Source organism: Thamnophis sirtalis, unplaced genomic scaffold, assembly GCF_051295495.1.
Source record: "Thamnophis sirtalis isolate CommonGarterSnake01/CBP01778 unplaced genomic scaffold, rThaSir2_p1.2 scaffold_1, whole genome shotgun sequence".
NCBI classification, from domain to species: domain Eukaryota; kingdom Metazoa; phylum Chordata; class Lepidosauria; order Squamata; family Natricidae; genus Thamnophis; species Thamnophis sirtalis.
This window is the reverse complement of record NW_028261381.1, coordinates 135927203-135950113: the sequence shown is the minus strand read 5'-3', so window position 1 is coordinate 135950113 and position 22911 is coordinate 135927203. Positions and strand designations below refer to the sequence as shown.

General features: G+C 37.8%; 1 protein-coding gene across 2 annotated transcripts in view; it reads left to right on the top strand.

Annotated features, from left to right (window-relative positions):
• The window catches only part of CCDC88C (coiled-coil and HOOK domain protein 88C), a 98497-nt gene that overhangs the window by 19205 nt on the left and 56381 nt on the right, over positions 1-22911 (top strand). For both annotated transcript variants that reach the window (XM_087725546.1, XM_087725541.1), the window contains exon 3: positions 4653-4761. In XM_087725546.1, coding sequence (XP_087581672.1) covers positions 4653-4761 — 109 coding nt within the window. The remainder of the gene's footprint in view (positions 1-4652; positions 4762-22911) is intronic.

The window sequence follows — 22911 nt, the reverse complement described above, 5'->3', positions numbered from 1 at the left end:
GTTCTGCGCATGCACAAAGACCATGAAAAAGTAATAAAAACCATGCTGGCAACGGCAGCAGAGACTTATGTAATTGGTTTGGGGGCATGGCCAGCCTGGGTCGCTGCCAGTTCCGCAATCCAGGCCAAATTAGCACTACCGGTTCGCCCAAACCGGTGCAAACTGCTAGAAACCTACCTCTGGTATGTATTTATTTTAGGGGCATATGAAGAAAACATTTTGCTCCAGTTTGTGCTGGGAAGGGCATGACAGATGTGAACTTTTATGTGACGAGTAGCTGGAAAAGGTGAAGCCTCAAGCACTCAAGCTCCAGGTGGGGTGCATCCTCCCTTCCAGAACAGGCCCTGGTCATCCTCTTCCCCTCCGCTTGTATAATGCCTGCATTGTGCTTGCTTTTTTGCCAGTTCCGTCTGCCACAACCATTGCTTCTAGGCCCTGTTGGGGCAGGTCAAGGGGCAACTGGAGCCATAACCTTGCAAGGAAACCCCATTATAGCTAGCTTCTTCTGTCACTGGATGCAGTGCACTCATCAGGCCTCATAAACATGAAATGAAGTAGAAATTACTTACTTTCACGTCTTTCATTTCCTTGAAAATGTATCCAGTAAATAAAATTCATAACCTACAAATAAAATACAAATACTATTCAAATTAAAAGTTCAATCATATACTAAATGCCACCAAGATAATTCAGTAATTCCCACCTTTTGATACTACACTTCTGACTAGTAATGATAACACAATAACAGTTAAACACATTTAATAAAAAACGGTCAAGAAAAGCACATCATTTGAATACCTGTAAACATAGTATGAATACTACAACGTAGTAACTCTGAAGACACATCATAGATATAATTAATATAATTAATTGGCAACAATTGATTATTATTAAATACTACTTATAAATATATCATTTACTATCTATCTGTATGAAGACAATATTGAAGTGTTGGATGCCCCAAGTTTGTCCATATTACATCCCTGTTGTACAGGCTCACTGCCTCCCAGTTTCCTTCAGGGGTGCAATTCAAAGCACTGGTTATCACCTTTAAAGTCCTACAAAACCCAGGAGCAGGATATCTGTGTGACTTCCTGTCCCTGATAATATCTTCCCATCCTACCAGAATGAATAAAGTGGACGTGGTGCAGGTCCTTTCCCTTAAACATTGGCATTTTGTGGGCCTTTTCCATTACAGTCTCTCCTCTATGGGGAGGGCCTCATCCTGGAAGACTAAGAGGCCCCCAAACCTTTAATTTTCAGGAGAACACTTAAAATGGTAATCTTTTATAGGCTTTGGGATGGGGCAATATTCCTTTTACTTTAAAAACTTTATGGACTTCAACTCATTCTGGTTGGAGAATTCTGGGAATTGAAGTTCAATCATCTTAAAAGTTGGCAACTGGAATAGGATAGGAATAGGGTTAGAGTAGGAGAGAATGTTTATTGCCTCTTGGAGGTATTACCAGACTTTTTTTTTTTTTTGCTTTTTTTTTTTTGCTATTGTCTTTTGGCTTTTATTTTGTGTTATAGTCTTGATTGTAAGCCACCCAGAGTTTGATTTAAGTTGGGTGGCTATGCAAATGTTTTAAATAAAATCATATGAAATACACATTTTAATATATTATTAGTTTTATGGAGAGAAGGGGCCATCAAAGCAAAAGTGTTAATAAAAGTTTTAACCTTTCTCTGGTTGCATGGTGCAGCTCCTTCCAACAGCTTTAGCCTATTCCACCTGTGTATGGAGCCATACTTCTCACCCTAAAGCTAGAGGGTGGAGGAGTGGTGGTGTAAGCAGGCCCCAGCTCGAGCTGAGATAATGCCAAGTGGTGCAAAATACTCCATGAGTCAAATGTTTGAGAATGCTGATATTAATGAGTGGCAGACCCTGGTTTTTCAGAAAAGAGAAGCAAACTCCAGCATTTGAGATGAAATCAAGCCACTTTTTCCATTGCCTTATCAATAGAAAAGAGATAATATAGCCTTAGCTGCCAGGTTGCCCAAAATGCTACTTTTCCTTCTATATCTAATGCTTTCCTAGCAATATAACAGTATGAAGGAAGTCTTTCTCCCTTTTTTCAAAGGTTGCTTGTTTTGGCTTGGTGGATGATAAGAGAAATGACATTTATATAAACTACTCCTTGTTCCAGATCTTACATTGCCCATAACAATTCTGTTCTTCCATTTCACTGTTAGATATGGCAATCCTTTTGGCAAGAATTTAATAAAACTGATGTCTCTGAGAGAAAAAGAGTTATAGATTTTGGGTTGACAGTTAAATTTGCTGCTTCGTGGCCAAGTTGTATCTTTCGCAGTGAAGCTGCTTTAACAATCTAGATTCCAGAATTTTAAGTAGTAATCTTTTCCAGGCATCTTTTTAAAGTCTGAGACACCTGCTTTTGCCATCACTTCCTACAATTCTTTAAATTATTATTTTGCATTTGATTTCTGTCATGCAGATGAATTGCATTAAACGTCTCTTAATTACAGCTTTTCTTTTGTTAGTGAATGGCTGCCTTCCTCACTTGTCTGCATACTTAATGCCTCCTGTCAAGACAGTGGCCTGAGGCAGGGCAGGAAAAAGTCCTACTGCTGCCAGCTCTGGGCGAGTCTCCAGCTTCACCATTGATGTAGCCTCTTTAGTTGCAACAGCATTTCTTTCTCCATCATCACAGAAATTGTCTCTGGATTATGTACGCTTAGTTTGCTCATATTTGTCCAAGGAACTTTTGTAGGCTTTGTGAATAATTTGTATATTACTAGCATAATATAAAATAATATATTTTTAATATATTAGCAATTAAATGCTAACTTGAGTTTGATATACTTTAGTCAGTAGATTTAGTGAGTGGCTTATAACAAGAAAGTCTGTGATTAAGGGTTGTTGGGTGGGGGGGTTGCATTTATACCTCCATCTTCTCTTGTATTACAATAATGGAACAGGTTGGGATGAAAGAGATTATTGACGCAAAGTAATTCAATGAATTTTGTAGCTGTTTGAGGATTTGAACTGGGGTCTTCACAATCAAAGTCTAGCATTCTAACTATTGAATGAAACTTCCAAATATGTTAGAAAAGGTGGCTTAACTTAAAACAAGTCCTATTCAAAATGAATGCCTGCCATTATTATACAAATTGCTCTTAAGCGTTATTACTTAACTACTATTGTGATTAGGTTTTGTGCATTGTAAATATAATTAGCTATATATAATGAAGATGTCACTGCCTGATCTACATGCTAATATAGTGGGATGATCTGGGACAGTGTTTTGCAACCTTGGCCATATTAAGATGGATGGACTTTAACTCCTAGAATTCTGGGAATTGAAGTCCACCCATCTTAAAGTAGCCAAGGTTGAGAGACATTGATCTAAGAAGTTATGTTCAGACTGATGTAAACTGGGCAATAAGCACCACTATTGCTTGCTAAGTGATTACTAGTTTATTTTTAAAAATCACATTCTTTTGTCTGCAAACTATTTTGATACTATTCACTATCATTAATTTCGATCTAGACAATGTTATCCAACCCTGACAAAATCCAGCTGTGTTGTGACCTTGAAGTCCATACATCTCAAACCCTCCAAAGGTTAAGAAATAACATGTCTAGATTAAAGTTGCAGCCTGATGTGAATAATATATAAGGCAATATACATACAAGGTATATAATTAATTATACAACTTTTATGATTTATAGTGCGTAGATGGAATATTGTGTTTTAAAATGATACCCCATCATGAAAACTGTAGTGAAAGAAGTACGTGGGGAAGAAGATTGTGTCATCCTTGTGAGTTTAGAAACCATGAAAAATTGGGCCTGTTTTAGTATTTGGATGGAAGATCACCAGGGAAGGTCAGGACTGTGAGTTAGTTTAGGAAGTTGTACAGATACTATGTACACATTGAAACTACCACACAGAGAAAAAGACCAGACTACATTACACTAAGGGGACATGGTAGCTCAGTGGCTAAGATGCTGAGCTTGTTGATCAGAAAGGTCGGCAATTCAAATCCATAGTGCCCCGTAATGGAGTAAGCCCTAGCACTTACTTGTTCCAGCTTCTGCCAACCTAGCAGTTTGAAAGCAAGTAAAAAATGCAAGTAGAAAAATAGGAACCACTTTGATGGAAAGGTAATAGTGTTCCCTGAGCCTTCAGTGTTTAATCATGCCAGCCACATGACCATGGAGATGTTTTTAGACAGCGCTGGCTCTTCGGCTTTGAAACGAAGATGAGCACCGCCCCCTAGAGTTGGGAACAACTAGCACATATGTGCGAGGGGAACCTTTACCTTTGCATTACACTAACATTTCTGAACTATCATCATTCAGTGCCTGCTACAACCTTTCAGAAATATCAGACTACAACTCTGAGAACTCTTGGAGAGCACAGGAGTTGTAGTGTAGCATATTTAAGGTTGGATGACCAAATTCTCCAGTTGCGTATGTGTACTAGTTGGAGGAAGCGGCTAAGACCCATGAGCCTTATTTCCTTAACAAGAATTCTATCACTCCATTCTGTTAAGCTTCCTAGAGTTTTGAGCATCAGGTTATTATGAGGAAGTTTAAGTCAGGAAATGTTTTTAATAATATTTTAAATGGTTTAATTTTCAAATTGGTGTAATTGTTCTAAATACTAATCTTTTTCTTATAGAGATCCACGGCCAACAAACCAACGCTTCAACGAGCATGTCAACAATGATGTAAACCTACGGATACAAAACCTCACTATTTTGGTCAGGAACATCAAAACCTATTATCAGGTATATGTGTATACATGCATTTATCTGCAATACCATCTGCCAGAAAAATACTATAAAACATTTTGTTAAAAGAGCAGACCAGAGGAAGTTGTGTTTATGATTGTGAATATGAAACTGAAATTTTCAATTAATGTTCTGATCCTTGAAACATGTTAAGAAAAATACTGAGCCCTATAAAAGTGCAGACATTTGTTTTTATCACAGGAGTGATTTCAGGTAGATAATGTCCTTTGGCTAGTTTTAGATAATAATACAGATTATAGTGAATCTGCTGCCCTGGATGATTGAGAATCTCTAGACATGCAGCATATTCACCGTAATCTGTATTACTGGACATTCTTCTTGTTGTTTTTTTCCTTGAAAAAAAAGAACTAAAGAAGCTTCTTGGATAAAAAGCTAAACCTTTTCAAGGGAGGGGAAAAAACCCCAAGAAAGTTCAGTTGCATTTTGAAAAGCAACTTTGGGACATGAATTTGCTGCAGTAAAATCTTTTCAAATTATATTTTTCATGTAAAGTCTATCTAGAAAATTGATACTTTGGCTTACTAAAGTCCAAGAATCGTCTATCAGAGCATCCATTGTTGAGCCAGAGAGTAATTATTTCTTTTGATTTCTTAGTTACGTCATTATGTAACTTGATTTAGGCTGAAATGTTTACATGGAAAGCACATATCAGTAGCAAATTAAAATGTGAATTGAAGGTTTCCTGTAGGTTTTTAGATTATATAAGGTGTGTGTAGCTCAACTAGTTCAAACTTTTATGGTATGAGTAATGTCAATCTTTTTGGTAAAAGCATGTGAAGTTATATAAAATTGGTAACTATTAATATTTTTTTAATGAAAAACTCCCAGGTCAAGTCTAAAATAGAACATACATAACTAAATTCCTCTGTATGGAGGTGGCATTGGCAGTTTAAAGTTAAATAAAGTATCATAATGATATGTTATTATTAGCAAGAAAAATCACTGGTCCTTATCTAACATTTACTATTCACCTGGATGAGCACATCTAGAACTTGAACATTATTTTATGGTTGATCAGTCTTAAGCTCATACCACTCAAATTATCCAGCAGTGTATATTTAGTTTCAGATTGACCAGTTGATTAATTGCTATAACACAGTCTACCATTATTTCATCAGCACTAACACTCCGACTTAAATTGGTGGGGAAATCCTGATTTCTTTATTATCTGAAATATAATCTAGTAAACTTAATCAGCTAATTTGTGATTTTTATTTGTTTCAATTTATAAAATATATTCCTGTATAAAGTCTTGATAAGTCTCTAGTTACCAGAATGATCAGGATATGAGTACTAAAAGGAGGTTTTAACTTTTAAGAATATTAACTCTATTCAAAATTATATCTTTTAAAAAGACTTCCTGTAATCTTGTCAGCCCTTGCAGATAAACCAGACAGGAAACATGACTAGATGAGTTAATTCTACTTTATTGCAAAGCTACCTTAACAGAATCTTGCAAGACTGAAGGCACAAACACCCCATCATCTCTTTTAATTACTTAATCCATTAGAGCAGGTCTAAGTTTCTTTCTATGATCATTAAGCTAATGGGGACCCCTCCCACCCTCCCTTAATTGTTTCCTAGGAAGCATCTCTTCCCCTCATCTAGAGGTGGTATTCAGCAGGTTCTGACCAGTTCTGGAGAACCGTTAGCTTTTGAATAGTTTGGGGTACCGGTAAATACCACCTCTGACTGGCCCCACCCCCATCTATTCTCTGCCTCTCGAGTCCCAGCTGATCGTGAGGGAATGGGGATTTTGCAGTAACCTTCCCCTGGAGTAGGGAATGGAGATTTTAGAGTATCCTTCCCCTGCCACAATCACAAAGCCATGCCCACAGAATGGTAGTAAAAAAAATTGAATCCTACCACTGCCCTCACAGTCATCCACATGTTCCATTACAACTTTTTGGTACATTGATAGAGATGGATGATGGCCCTGAAGCTGTCATTGTATATAAGAGAAGATTGGAATCACAATTTGAAGCATAATATTGCTCAAATCCAGATGATTTTATTTTTCTGATTTTAATTTAAGATGAATTAATAAAAAAATTAAAATGGATTCTACTATCCAAAAACATTCCACATTAGTTTTATGCTACTTACTGGTAATTAATATGCATATGATTAATTCTTAAATCTGTCATTCTCTAATTTTGGATACTAAGTAAGGTCTGACTGGCTTGTGTTTGGATGGGAAAAACTAAGATAGGAGTAGAAATTGGAAAAAAATCCAAAGAAGGCAATAGCAAGCCATTTTCATATTGTCTAGAAATCTCCATGGATGTATTCAGACATTCATCCAGAGTTAAACATGATTCAAAGGTATCTCTGCTTTTTTCATTTTATATTTGGGGATATAGTTCTGTAGACAACTAACTTGGAAGCTTCCATATTCTGAATTTCCAGTACATTTTAACAAAGTAACTTTTTTTACACTTTTGAATATCATACTCTGTGCAAACAATGTTCAATGCAATTGTAGTTTCTTTGTCGATGTAGAAAATATTAGTATGTCTGGGTAGCGTTTTTTGGAATTGTCTGCTGATGTTTCATCTTATTATTCTTTCTTTTGGTGACTGCCCTTTGTTAAGACTCTGTGCCTTCCTCAGAGTCAATTTATATTCGGTAGCAAAATGGTATTCAAGGAAAGCAATATATGCTAAACTCATTTGTATTAAAATTCATATTTTCTTGCCTTGTAAAATTTCTACTGATTTCTTCATTAGTAAAAAAAAATCATAATTAAAAGAATATAAGTTAAATATGGTGCTTGAAAATATAATTATAGGAATGCTTTTAAAACAAAATTTTAAAGCAGTTGATCAGAGCTGGTAATAAATAATAGCAATATATATGGTAGGTGACAGGTTGAAGGGTAAATTTCTAAGTATCCATGGCAATAGTAGATGAATTTTAATCATATGGAGAACTCCTATTGTACAGTATCTGGGAACCAGCCTATTCTTCATCTGTAGTTTGCATTTATTATAAGTGTTTCCATAATGCAGCAGATGTTGGTCAGCTGATACACGTTTTGGAGACTCCTAGTTGACTAGATTCTAAAATAGGTGTAAATTAATTCTGGCCACAGAATTCTGCCCTTCTGAAAAGTTTACATGTGTTTTCTAGTTTCTTCTATAGAGTAATTAAGAAAACAGAAATAAGAATGGAGTGATTTAATTTATCTCTGGATCATGAATGCTTTGTATTCCCTGAGTTATGCAGAAAAGCAAAATTGAACAATGGGAACTGGTAATGTGGACCAAATTTGTTAAGGAAAAGCAATCCTGCAGTCAAGATGATTATTTTGCACTCGTGACTGCTATCAAAATAATGTATCATGGAGATTCCCCCGCACTATTTCTGACCAATAACAGAAATGTTGACTTTTATCTCAAGGTCAGCTGAGTTCCAGCATCTTCCCAGTTCCAGGCTGCTGCTCGAATTTTTACAGTCTCATAAATCTAGTTGTTGTAAACTGAATAGAAAGTGTAAGAGCTGGAGATCTAATAGCAAGATTGGGCATGTTTTTCTTTCTTTACATTCCCCTATCTGCTCCAAATGTTTAATTATATTACAGCTTTGTCAAGCTGGTGCCTTTCTCTCCGAAATGGCTTTTTGTTTTCTCAGAGTGCAAATCAGGCATTATCCGAAGCAAATATTTTAAACCCTCCCTTTTTTTTAAGTGAAGTGAAAATATGGAACATTCTTCAAATTCTTCATCCAGTTTTGTTTCTTGGAAAATTAAATAATTTTTTGCTCTACGTGTAAAATAGTTGTGCCATTTGCTGCTTTCTTAACTTTCTTTAATTTTTCTGGGATCTTTTGTCTTGTTTTTAAAAGAAAAATATGTGTTATATTTTTTTTTACTTGCTGGAGGTGAACAGGTTACTATGTGAAAATGTGCTTGATTTAAATTGAACAATAGAAATAGTTTTGGAGGTTCCTAAGCAACAATAGAAGTAGGCTGTGTTACTTCCTCAAGGGAAGTTTTCACCCTCAATGTATTTGAGTGGTGGTGTTTTTCCTTTGTCTGATTTATTGCTCTTCTTTGCTGGGCAAAGAAAATGAGACCTTTCTAATTTGAGGAATTCTGTAGTAGATGAAATTAAAAAGTAGTAATTTATAACAGCCTCTTTATATTTTAACCCTTCATAAGAGAACAGTTTTAACCTTTCATAAGAGAACAGTTTTAGCTTTCCTAATTTGTTAACAAGTCCAATGGGACAGAATACCCATATTTAATGTTTTTCAGTATATATGCATTAAAAAAACCCAGCATGGCTACAAAATCAAGTAGCTCCTTAATAGCAAAAGGTTGGATCAGAAATAGTACACCTTAAGGTTACCAGATCTGTGCTGACTTAATACAGGTATCCCCTAAATGGTAGCTAAAAATTCAGAGAACCCCCTTTGCTAACATTTAGTGGTTGTCAAGAATTTGGAAGCCTTAATTTATAGACCTACAATGCATAGAAATTTGAAGCCATATTCATCACTAATGAGGAAATTCTGCCTCTGGTTTTTATATGCTATTACTAGAATAATATATTAATAACATGGCAGGGATTTATAGAGAACATGGTTATACAGGTACTTCTCAATTTAAAACCATTTGTTTAGTGATTGCCTGAAGTTACAACAGCAGTGAAAAAAGATTTATAACACCTTTTCATACTCACATACACACAACTCCCCGTGATCAAAGTTCAGATGCTTGGCAACTGCCATGTATTTATGACCGTTGCCATGTCCGGGGTCATGTGATCACCTTTTGCACCCTTCTGACAAGCAAAGTCTGTGAGGAAGAGAGAGTCACTTAACAACTGTGTTACTAACTTAACAACTGCAGTGGTTCACTTAACAATTGTGGCAAGAAAGGTTCCAAAATGGGGCAAAACTCACAATCAATATCTTAGCAAGACGTTATGGGATCAGTTGTGGTCGCGCTGATCGATGATCTCTGGCAGGCCAGAGATAGAGGACATTCCTCTATCCTTGTGCTTCTTGACCTCTCAGCGGCCTTCAATACCATCGACCATGGTATCCTTCTGTGACGGTTACGGGAGGTGGGAGTGAGAGGCACCGTCTTAAGGTGGTTCTCCTACCTCTCGGACAGGTCGCAGTCGGTGTTGGTTGGAGGACAGAGGTCGACCCCTAGGCCCCTCAAATATGGGGTGCCACAGGGTTCGGTCCTGTCCTCCCTCCTATTTAATATTTACATGAAGCCGCTGGGTGAGATCATACGCCGGCACGGGATCAAATATCATCAATATGCGGATGATACTCAGTTGTATCTGTCCGCCCCGTGCCAACTCAGCGAAGCAGTGGAAGTGATGTGCCAGTGCCTGGAGGCTGTCAGGGTCTGGATGGGAGCGAGCAAGCTTGCACTCAATCCAGACAAGACCGAGTGGCTATTGATGCTGCCTCCCAAGGATAGTCCAGACATTCCACCTCTTAGCCTGGGAGGTGAAATTATACATCCCTCAGAGAGGGCCCGCAATTTGGGTGTCCTCCTGGACCTGCAGCTGACGTTAGAACATCATTTGTCAGCTGTGACCAGGGGGGCTTTTGCCCAGGTTCGCCTGGTGCACCAGTTGCGGCCCTACCTGGACCGGGAAGCACTTTGAATGGTCACTCACGCCCTCGTCACCTCAAGACTGGATTACTGTAATGCGCTCTACATGGGGCTGCCCCTGAAGAGTTTTCGAAGACTACAGTTGGTTCAGAATGCAGTTGCGCAAGCGATATTGGGTGTACCTAGATACACCCATGTTACACCTATCCTCCGTGAGCTGCACTGGCTCCTCATTGGTCTCCGGACGCACTTCAAGGTGCTAGTCATTACTTTTAAAGCCCTACATGGTTTAGGACCTGGCTACCTGAGAGACCGCCTCCTGCCATTTACCTCCCAACGACCAATAAAATCGCACAGGTTGGTCCTCCTTTGGGTACCGTCGACCGGACAATGCCGGCTGGCGGCCCCTCAGGGCAGGGGCCTTCTCTGTAGCTGCACCGGCCCTGTGGAACGAACTACCCATAGAGATCCGGACCCGCACCACTCTCCCGGCCTTCCGTAAAGCCACCAAGACCTGCTGTTCTGGCAGGCCTGGGGCTGTTGATTAATATCCAGCCCCTCTTGGACGGAATGGATGTTGTGTTAATTTTAATATTGTATTTCTTATTTTAATTTTTTTTTAAAAAAATATGCTTTTATCTTGCCTGTGAGCCGCCCAGAGTCCCAATGGGAGTGGGCGGCATACAAATTTCATTAAACTAAATTAAACTAAACTAAACTAAGAAGTCAAGGACTGCTGTAGACAGTATCCCCTAAGTTAACCATCAATTCTTAACTGTGCTAGATATATGGTGTATAGTTGTTTTGTTTTTTTTGTCTCAACCAATAAAATGACCTGGGCCACCTCTGGCTGGCACTATTTACCCCATCTGTTGCCTGATTTGCAATAATTGAAAAACAGATTAAGAACCGTATTTTGAAGCAAAGGTCGTCTTGAATGTTAGATAGGTTGCCCTGCAATTTTGTATGATGACTACAGTTTATTGAACCCAAGACATGATTGAGATAGGTTAAAGTCAATTGTCCTTTAATCCAGTTTAATAAGGAATGTATTCTGCCAACTAAAACTCCCTTTCTGTGGTGTTATTCCTGTCTGTCAAATTTGATAAACATGAGTTAACACAAATTAGTTGCATTGAACTACAAGAACAAGATAAAAATAAACCATTTAGACACATCTACAGTTTACATAAAACAAATACTGTACAGGATTACGTGGAAGATTGCGCTTGAGATGAGATGCAGTTTATAATCTGCATTTAACAAGAGGCCTACAGTATTGCGGTTACTTTGACACTCATTTGATTAGAAGAGGGAAAGGTCACTTTGGGGTTAATTCTTAGTTTATTTGGAACAGCTGCATTGTGGTAAAATATCAAAGGGTCTGTTCCTCTGGGAACTACAAATAGCCATGATTAGAAAGTGAAACCAGGTGAGCCTCTTTCTAGGAATCTGTTCACTTAGGGGAAGAGAGCATATTTTGCACATTCCAAGTTCATGAAATATTAACATTTTAAGCACCTCATAACAATCATTCTAACAGTTAAGATTAACATTGTTTTGGGTTAAGCGAAAGTACTCCTCTCTGTGTTATTACACTACACTGGCTGTTGGGCCATAATTAGATGTTAGGTTTGGCCTGGCAAGTCTATTTGATGCAAATGACAGCAAGTCCCTGTTATTTCTATTCTTATCACCAGCCAGAGGTCAAGGGCAAGAAGGGGGGACCTTAGTGCATAAAAGTCCATCACTAAGGAGTCTCAGTTCGACACCCAGAGAATAGCAGATGGTGGGGCAAGCACAAACAGCTTCATTATTTGTACCTGAACAGCTTTCAGCAGCATCTTTTCCTGTTTTTAAGAGGTTTTTAAAGGTCTGATTCAGTGGTGGATTGCTAACTGGTTTACTACCGGTTCGCTTGTGTTCATGTGCATGCTCCCGCACAACGCTTCTGTGCATGCGCAAACAGAGATCACAGTAATGAAGGCACTACATAAACGTGACGCACAGAACAGCCCAAAGAACATATTCCTGTAGAGAATTTTCCTGAAGAGCACCAGCCTAAGTCGGAAAGCTCAGAAGCGTAAATATCTGGTCCCAGTGATAGACCCAAATTTGATTTCATAGATCACAGTCCTCATAAACAGATTAAATATGGTTACACCATCTATACTTGCAGCCTTATCATTTGCAGCATTCTCACAGCATGTACTATTTCCTATGTGAATGTTGGGACCTAGTATTTATAATACTCTATTATTTGTTCTATTATTTGACATCACTAGATCATGCTAATCTTGAAATGTTATTTCCAACAGTCCCATTCTTCAGTTTCATGTCAGGATTAGCATGAATTGGTGATGTCCAAAATTGTTTATCACTTTTATTTTTATTTCTACTCACACTGCTTCACACCCTTGAGTAGCCCTATTCATTCAATTAAGAAATGGGGTATTTTACTTCATTCAAAAAAAAATTCCTTCATATTTTCTCTTTTTCTAATCATCTATGACAATTGCAATTGATTAGAGCTATGTAATCCAATCCTTCTGGACAGTGATAAATTTAAAAAAGTAATTCAACGCATTTAATATTTTTCTCATAATATAACGCGTAATTTATCGCATTTCCTGAAGGTTGTATTCCTGAAGAAGATTTTGCAGATGGAAATAGGGCATCCATAGATTTGTAGTATTTGAATATGGTAAATTGTAATCCAGTAGTATTTTATTGTGCCCCCACGATATATATGCTTAATAATGTGGCTCCAAATTTTGAGACCATGTCTGACTAGACAACCATTAGACAAGAGCAAAGAGATACCAAATCTCTTTGATACTATCATATGGTTACCGTGATTTTTTTCATCATAGATAAATTAACCCTACTAAAGTATAAGCAGGGAATGATGGAAAATGAATGATACAGGAGAGATCGTATAAATATGAGAGTTATGTAGCTCCTGGCACAAGGGAAGTACAGGTCCACCACTTCTATTTCAAGATTAAAATAGATTATTTAAGAATTACAGGATGGATTACAGTTTTAACATATACATTGAGTTTAATAGCAGATAATTTATTTCTTTTAAATAACTAAAAAAACACAGTGTGGATTTCAGGGCTTTAACCTAAAAGAATCATGATTTGCTGCTGAGGTTTTATCTAAAAGGTTCATGCGTATTCTCCTGGCTTTTAGAAGCAGAAGGCAAAGCTGATAGGATACAAAGACAAAAGATTTTCTATTCGAGGTGACTGGATATTTTGAGTTGGGCAGTTCTCTGATTGTGGAGCTCTTAGATGGGATTTTTTTAAAAACAGATTTTTTTTTTTATTGTTTTGAATAATGTATGAATGTATGCTGTTTTTGAAGTTCTCTTTTAATAGGGATTTATCAGTTTAGAGCAGGGGTGTTCAACCTTGGCAACTTTAAGACTTGTGTACTTCAACTCCCAGAATTCCCCAGCCAACCATCATTCACCATCACCATTGCCATTCTGAAAAAACATCACTGGAACACAGTGACAAAAAGCAAACATGGAGTTACTGTGTATTCAGAGAGTCTAGTCATGTGGTGCATTGACATATCACCATAATGACAAGAAATCTGGTCCTGGTTGCAGTAATAAGTTAAGCACTACCTCTTCTATTTGTCCTTGGTTCTTTTCCTTGACACTGTGTTCACAATTATATATGAATCACTGTCATTGATAATCAGTGTTCACCTTATTCCTAATAAAAATTACTTGCAATTTATAATTGCAAAAGAGGTAGTCTGTTTTCTACCGAAGATATGTGAAGACTGAAAAACTGAGGTGTTGACAATCAGCAGGCATGTGTCAGGGGTTCTAGTATTTATTTTTCACTGATCAGAGATCTTAACATGCTTCTTTTTTGTCCTGTATTTAGTATGTCAAGCTAATCAGTGTAGATTGTAAGGACAGTAAAATGTGAAAGAAACAATAGTACAACATGATGATTTATTTACATTTATATTTCACTTTTGTACAAAGATAGCAGGGTAGCATACACTCCTCTCCTTTTTCCTGTTTTTCCCTATAGGAACAGCCACATGATGTAATTTGGGCAAAGGGAAAGTGGTTTGTGGTCACCCAATAATCTTTTGAGGCTGAAGGTGATCAATACCTTTTCATGATTTAATGAATGAATACACATATTCTATATTACATTCTTTCTTACTACCATGCATGTTAAGTTCAAAGGTGCCAGTTCAAAAGAGCAGAGCAAATGACCTGAAGTTATACAGTACATCAGTGGTTCCCAAACTTAGCAACTTTAAGACTTGTGGACTTCAACTCCCAGAATTCTCCAGCCAGCTCTGCTGGCAAGTCTTAAAGTTGCCAAGTTTGGGAATAGCAATAGCAATAGCAGTTTGACTTATATACCGCTTCATAGGGCTTTCAGCCCGCTCTAAGCGGTTTACAGAGTCAGCATATTGCCCCCAACAACAATCCGGGTCCTCATTTTACCCACCTCGGAAGGATGGAAGGCTGAGTCAACCCTGAGCCAGTGAGATTTGAACCGCCGAACTGCCGAACTAGCAGTCAGCTAAAGTAGCCTGCAGTACTGCATTCTAACCACTGCGCCACCTCAGCTCCACTGCAGTACATAATATAGAGTGACAGAAAACACTCACCATTGATAAAGGATCTACGGTATCTGGTTTATATGTTTATAAAATATAATTGAGTAGAACATAGTTCTCTTCCTATTTCATCGTTATAATAATTTTCGAAAAGACATGGTAACAACTGTAACTACTTTTTACCTGCATTGTATCTTTCAAAACCAAGGCAAAACCAAGGCAAAAGTTAAAGTATGAAAACATATGTGTATATTCAGTGTGTATCTCCACTGAATAAACAATCTAAATCCTTGTTTTAAATCCTAAATCCTGTTCTGAAGGATATATATGTGTGTGTGTGTGTGTGTCATCTTGCTTCTGTTTGAGCAGAGAATCACTTCCTCAACTGCTCTGTCATGCACATCCCTTGCCCTTCATGGAAGGAAATTCAGAAGTCTTTGGCCCTAGAAATAACTTTTGATATTTTTGATATTTTTATAGTTGATTGGGCTGGCTGTGTACTTCATGCATAACAGCACAAGAGCCTTTTTCCTGTGCTCTGTTCATCAGACTGTGCTGATTCTATAATAACACAATTTAATGACACTTTAATAACACTTTTGTATGTAGAGAAAGTCTGGAATCAATTTAGTAATAATGTTGTGGTTTAATATTACTATCGTATATATTCCTATTAGATATTGCTGATTAAGAAAAAGCTTGTGAGGGCTTCCTTTAAGTTTGTTTTTGAGATGGAATGAGCTAATTCCCATAGTTCTATGGTTTCTTGCCAGCCTTTTATTAAGATCAACTACCTGATTTCCTTCTCTTTCAAATAACAGGTTTGACAGGGTAAAGTGACACCTTGACCATGGATATTCTTAACTAATGACATGAAGAGTCTTAATACTGCTGTGTCTGAACAAGCCCCATTCCATGTTGATTTTATAAAGGTGTTTATATAATGCTTGTTATTCTTCATGAAAAGTGTAACAGCTGATGTTTTTGAATTCAGCATTTATATTTTTTTCATACCCTCTCAGTTTAAATTTCTGTCTGGAAGAGCTACATCAGAATTGCACCTGAGGAAGTGTCAACATGAAATTTCTTGGCGTTTGAAAATGGGACAACATAAAATCTTGCTGTTGACACACTTTTGAAAAATGCCCCCCACCCCTCAGTTCCTTAAACAGATTATAATTCACAAAATCAAGAGATACTGTAATGTGCAACTTTAATACTTGGATCCCTCTGAAACGCACCTATTTTGAGGTTACTCATTTGTGAATGTTAATTAGAGATAGAGAGCATTTACCTGTGGGTTTGTTACATGTCAGGACAAAAACACCTTCTTGATGTGGGTGCACCTGTTAATTTTTTTCCCTCATGTCTTTTATTGTTACTCCAGGTGATGTAATTAATATGTAATTAAATACCCCATGACTTCAGAGGTATATTAATTAAGGAATTTGCAGGAGAGAGGGAGGGAGGGAGAGAATGTTGATGCGGATAAGGCATTCTGTGATCTAGGGGTCCTCAACCTCCGGTCCACGGCATGCCAGAAACTGGCAAAACAAAGCTCAATCTGCAGGACATAGGCACCATGCAAAACCATGCCCCTCCGGTCTGCAAAAAAAAAACCCTCTCTCCACAGAACCAGTCCTTGGTGCTCAAAAGGTTGGCGGCTGCTGATTTAGCACAACTATGGTGGTCTTAACAATTATATTTTTCAATGCCTGTTGATTTTCATCAATGCAAATAATGCTGAATTGGTTATTAGTTCTTACAGTGGCCATAAAGAACAATATGTGGATCAGTTAAATATCATCAGGTTATTTAATGTTAATCTATTGTAAAATAACAGTAGAATAATAGTAAAATAACAGTAGATTACAGGTACTCCTCAACTTACAACAATTCCTTTAGTGACCGTTCAAAGTTACAATGCCACTGAAAAAAATGACAACCATTTTTCACAATTAAGACCTTTGCAGCATCCCCACAGTCACATGATTTACATTAGGATGCTTGACAAACGGTTCCTATTTATGACGGTTGCAGTGTCTCAAAGTCATATGATCATCTTTTGCAACCTTCTGACAAGCAAAGTCAAGTGGGGAAGCCAGATTCACTTCACAACCGTGTTACTAATTTAACAACTGCAGTGATTCACTTAACAAACGTGGCAAGAAAAGTTGTAAAATGGGGCAAAATCATTTAACAAACTGCTCACTCAGCAACATAAATTCTGGGCTCTGTTGGGGTTGTAAGTCAAGGACTACCTGTACTTTAAACTGAATTGGTTGTATGCACAACTCAGATTGTTAGTGCCTCCTGGGTGATGATGAAACTTGAGGGCATCATTCAGAATCAGTGCCTAAAGTAGCATGGTTAGGTGATTGTCAAGGCCTGTAACAATGGAGTCTGTGTAGGAGATGACTGGGTTGAGCCGAGGGAGGATTAAACACATCATCAGTGATTAGTCCCTTTGTGCCAACAAGAGACCTAAGTCCAGGCCACCTTGAATGCCTCTCTTATTTTCCACTCATTTCCTTTGCCCATTAGTTGATAAGATTCTTGTAGAGCTCTTAAACTTGCAATACATTTTTATACTGATTTGAACTGCCTGAATCTTCTGATTTACCCAGTGCATAGCAGTCTGGTCTAATGGAGAAATTCACATTTTTTTTAGTACTGGTTCTCTGGGTGTGGCTTGATGGGCGTGGCAGGGAAAGGATACTACAAAATCTCCATTCCCACCCCACTCCAGGGGAAGGATACTACAAAATCTCCGTTCCCACCCCACTCCAGGGGAAGGATACTGCAAAATCTCCATTCCCACACCACTCCAGGGGAAGGATACTACAAAATCTCCATTCCCACACCACTCCAGGGGAAGGATACTGCAAAATCTCCATTCCCACACCACTCCAGGGGAAGGATACTGCAAAATCTCCATTCCCACACCACTTGGGGGCCAGCCAGAAGGAATAGAAAGATGAACAGCAACCAGTGGTATTTGCCGGTTTTCCAAACTACTCAAAATTTCTGCTACCGGTTCTCCAGAACCTGTCAGAACCTGCTGAATTGCATCCCTGGTCTGGTTCTCTGTACCTGTTGCTGTTCCTCTTTCTATTCCTGCTTGTTCAATGGCCTTTTCTGAGTTGTAGGCATTGCAGGAAGTCGAAGGGGATGGAGCAGTTTCTATTCTCCTTAACATTTCCTTTGGTTGGCTAACTAAGCACATTGGCTCTAGTAAGGAGGAAGATAAAATTCAGCAAGATAAACATTTTGACTTAGCTCGTGTTTTTTTTAAATAAACCATTAACATAGCAACTTCTCTTATTACTCTAGCTTGAGTAATTTCATATACTTCTTGTTTGATTTGGCTTTGGGAGGTTTACTTTTTTTTCTCATATATGTATTACTGAATATTGAGTTATTATAAAATTTATATAAAATTATACTAACATATATATCATTGTGGACTACTTTTACTGAAATAAATGGCATATCAGTTTTGCAATTAGTCATAGTTGAATTATGAGATTAATTCAGTGTGTACATAATTCTTAGGTTACCGTATTTTTCAGAGTATAAGACGCACCAAGGTTTTGAAGAGGATTTTTTTTTAAAGTAGGTAGGTAGATAGAGGAAGAGAAAGAGAGAGAGAAAAATACGGTAGGTAGGTAGGGAGAGAGGAAGTAGGTAGGTAGGTAGATAAAGGGATAGAGAGAGAGAGAAATACAGTAGGTAGGTAGGGAGAGAGAGAGTGTGTAGGTAGGTAGAGGGATGGAGAGAGAAATAGAGAGAGAGAGATACAGTAGATAGGTAGGGAGAGATAGAGTAGGTAGATAGCTAGGTAGGTAGGTAGGTAGAAGGATAGAGAGAAAGAGAAATACAGTAGGTAAGTAGGGAGAGAGAGAGAGTAGGTAGGTAGATGTTTCCAGGTGTATTCCTGTGCTGGAGAAGGAAATTGCTGACAATCTGCAGCACCTTCAGAATTTGTTTCTGCTGGCGCAGCACTTGATCAATGTAATTCTCGTTAACCAGATAAAGAGCTTTCCAAAAGGAAAAAACGGTTTTTGCACTCTGCAAACCTCCCAAAAGCAGCCTGTTTTTTGCGAAAACATGCTGGTTTTTTTAAATGCATGAATAGCCTTTGGGGGGCTTGCAGAGTGCTCCTGGGAGTGGGGGGCCCAAAAATGAGCAAAAAACAGGCCCGTTTTTTTGTCAAAAATATTGCACACATAGCCTTATGGAGGCTTATAGAATGCTACTGAGGGTTGAGGGGGCAAAATGGCCCATTTTTTGCTCATTTCTGCCCTCCCCAGCCTCCAGGAGCTCTCTGAAAGCCTCCATAAGGGTATGTATGTCCATTTTGGTGAAGGGGGTGGGATTCAGGAGGCAAAAATGCTATATTCGATGTATAAGACGCACCCAGATTTTCAGCCTCTTTTTTTTAGGAATAAAGGTATCTCTTATACTCTGAAAAATATGGTACTTGAAAAAAATAGAAATAGAAAATACAGATATCTTGGAAAAGCTAGACTGCTTAAGTAGCATTTATAGTTTAATTTCAACTAAGCATTAGAATTAAGCTCACGGTATTTACAGGATATTGTGTAAATACTCCAAAATTGCAAGCTGCAGTATAAGATTTGATTAAATAAAGTACTATGACAGCTGCCAGTTTTCAGTGAGTGCAAACTGAATTAAAACATTCAAATACTCTGTTGAGACTTTTACATTTCTAGAAAGATGGATTGCATTTTAACCATTTAAGTGACAACTTTAAGTGACAGAAATTTAATGTTATATTTTCTTATTACTAAATTACCATAAGGGAAACCATCAAGGGACTATTTGATAGTATAATCCTAATAAACTCTAGGGTAATTTGCCTGGAGAGCATTTTAAACATGAATTATTGGTTGCATATGGTTTGATATTACAGTGAAAATGATCAGAATTGTTTTTATAAATTTCCAGTTGGGAAATACATTAATAAAATATGCTGCTGGCAATGTATTTGCTTCATTTAATTTTGTATTTATGTAATAACAGATATTTGATTTGTGGGAATCAACACAAATTGGTAGCTTTTGTGCTTTATGTTTTCTCTGGCAACAAAGCTTTCTGTGACTCTCAGCAATAAAATAAAGTGAATGTTGAAGCATGAATATTATAAGCAAACAGCAGAGATTCACAGATATGAATAAAAATCCTGGAAGAATGCAATGAAAAACCATTTCCATATCAGCACCATGAAGACTGCATAGAGATGTGGTCACCAGGAATCTGTTTAGGTAGATCAGAGGTGTCAAACTTGCATCATCATGGTGACATCACATGACATATTGTGCCTTTCCCCCCCCCCTCGCTAAACCAGGAGTGGCCAGCCCGTAACGCATCCCATGGGCCACTAGTTCAACAGCACTGAGGTAGATTTATGGTCTGATTTTAGGACTTGTTTTTGCTACTGAGCCAACAAGTAGGTTGATTATAAACAGATAGCATTTTTACATAATAATAAAATAAAAATGTACTGAAATTGCTTAAATACACATTTGCATATAACAATATATACAATTTTAAACTGCTGTGTATTAGTAGGACTATGAATCTTATTTATACAAGAAGGCAAGCATTTACACACGAAGAACTGAACTTGTGGGCAATGTTATCCAGACAATTAACATATGGAATTAACTTTACATATTGAATTTCCAAGGACAGCACACTTTGAATTATTTATTTGGCTACTTTTTCATAACGGCACAAGGCTAAAACACTGTATTCTTTCTGTGGTGAAGGTGAGACACTGTTCTGACTTAACCCAGAAAGAGTTTGTTGCTTTAAGCATTTCACTTAATGCGAAGATTATGATTAAGGCATGATTTTGAAATAAAAGCCAAGGTTTAAAACCAGCTTTTTCAAAACTTTTTGTGGAAATATGTATTGTCTGGGACATTTATTGGTTTAATTCCATATTATAACTCACAGTAGTGACATTGGACATCTTAAAAGCATTAAATACAGAAAAACTCAACATACAGCTGGGTGCCCAAGGATAAAGTTTTATAAAAACCCACTTATAGAAAATGCTCCCAGATGTACAGTATAACTAAAGAAATATTTTCCAGAGGGAGGAAACAAGGAACGTTACTACTCAAAAAGAACTAAGACACGCAAAAGACAAAATATTCACTAGTGAGATTTGGGAGGAGGTAGGCATAAAGTATTCTGGTGAAGGGTGTAGCTATCTGAAGGGTTATACATCTTATTTCTTTATTAAATTAACATGCCACCCATCTCATTCTAAAAAACAACACTATTAGTTACAGCTAAGATCATAAATATAAAAATATTAAATATATTAGATACAGAGAGAAGAAGCAAGAAAAGCAAGATCAATATGGCAGCCATAAATCACATTAATTACCCTTAATCATAAAATCTGTTACACTTTGCATAATAAAAAAATCTGTTGTCTCCCCCACCCCCCGCCCCATAGCTTGCCTCTTTAAATATTGTGATGGTGAACCTGTGGCATGCATGCCTAAAGTGGCCTGTGAACCCATGTCGCCCAGCACTTGCAGCCTTGTCTATTTGTCTTCCGGGTTTCTGGCGTGCATGCACATGTGACAATCAGCTGTTCTTCGTTCGTGTGGCAGTGCCGAAAACTGGTATGTGCATGCACATCAGCCAGCTGATTGTTGGGTGTACATACATGCCAGAACGCAGAAATTTGGCTTTTCTAGAGCATGATCCCTTCTTGTGCAAGGCAGTGCCGAAAACCAACATGCGTATGCACGCCGGCCATCTGATTGTAAGGCATGCTAGAACCTGGAAGTTCAGCTTTTCCAGAGTGTGATCCCTTCATGCACGCGTCAGTGCTGGAAACCGGCATGTACGCTAGCCAGCTTGTCAGACATGCATATGCGCTAGAACCCAGAAGTTTGGCTTTTTCGGAGCACGGCCCCACCAAGCGTGACATTTCTGCATGACTTTTTTGGCACTTGGTGTTGATCAGCCATCACTGTTTTTTGCAGTTGATTTACAATACTTTTCAGAATAGTTCAGAAAAGATTATTCCAGAATGCATTGCAGTTCTCACACTTTTAATCCATTGTTTTCTGCTTATGGTTTAAAATAACCTCTTGAAGAGATTCAGCATAACATAAAGGTCAATAATTCTCATAACTTCCTTTCCACTTTCCTCCATTCTTTTCTTACAGCTAGTAGAAGATGTCATGGTGGCTTTAAACAGTCTGTGTGGAGAAAAAGGATTTTTTTGAAAAAAAAAATCCCTAACCACAGAACACCTTTAATTATTAAAAAAAAATCTTGTAATTTGGTTTGGGGCCTTCAGAGGTGTGTAGAGTCGAAGTCTATAGCTGTGCTTGCCAGAAAGCTGAGAGAAAGTGAAGAGCACTTGCTTTCAATTCTGATGACTGCATTTCAAAGTTGTTGATGATGGGTTAAAGCTGATCTCAACTATAGAGAGATTCTATTACCAAACTAGTTAAAATTAACTTAAACTAATTAAATTAGGATTGAATATCCAAACCTCACCCACATACGCTTGAAGGTCCCAGCATATTAGGTTCATCACAGCCATTAACCGTCTCATCTCATAATATCGTAAGATTGTTCAACCGTGTGTTATAAATATGAAATCATAATAGCTTTGTCAGCTTAAAGCCACTAATAATAGCAATAGAACTTAGATTTATATACCGCTTCATAGGGTTTTACAGTCCTCTCTAAGCGGTTTACAGAGTCACAATTTGGGTCCTCATTTTACTGACCTCAGAAGGATGAAAGGCTGAGTCAACCTTGAGCCTGATGAGACTCGAACTGCTGGCAGCTGGCAGTCAGCATAATTAGCCTGCAGATTACTTTGTGGTAAATAAAATCTGATTTCTAAAATGTTTGTTAGAGCTTGTACCTCTTTG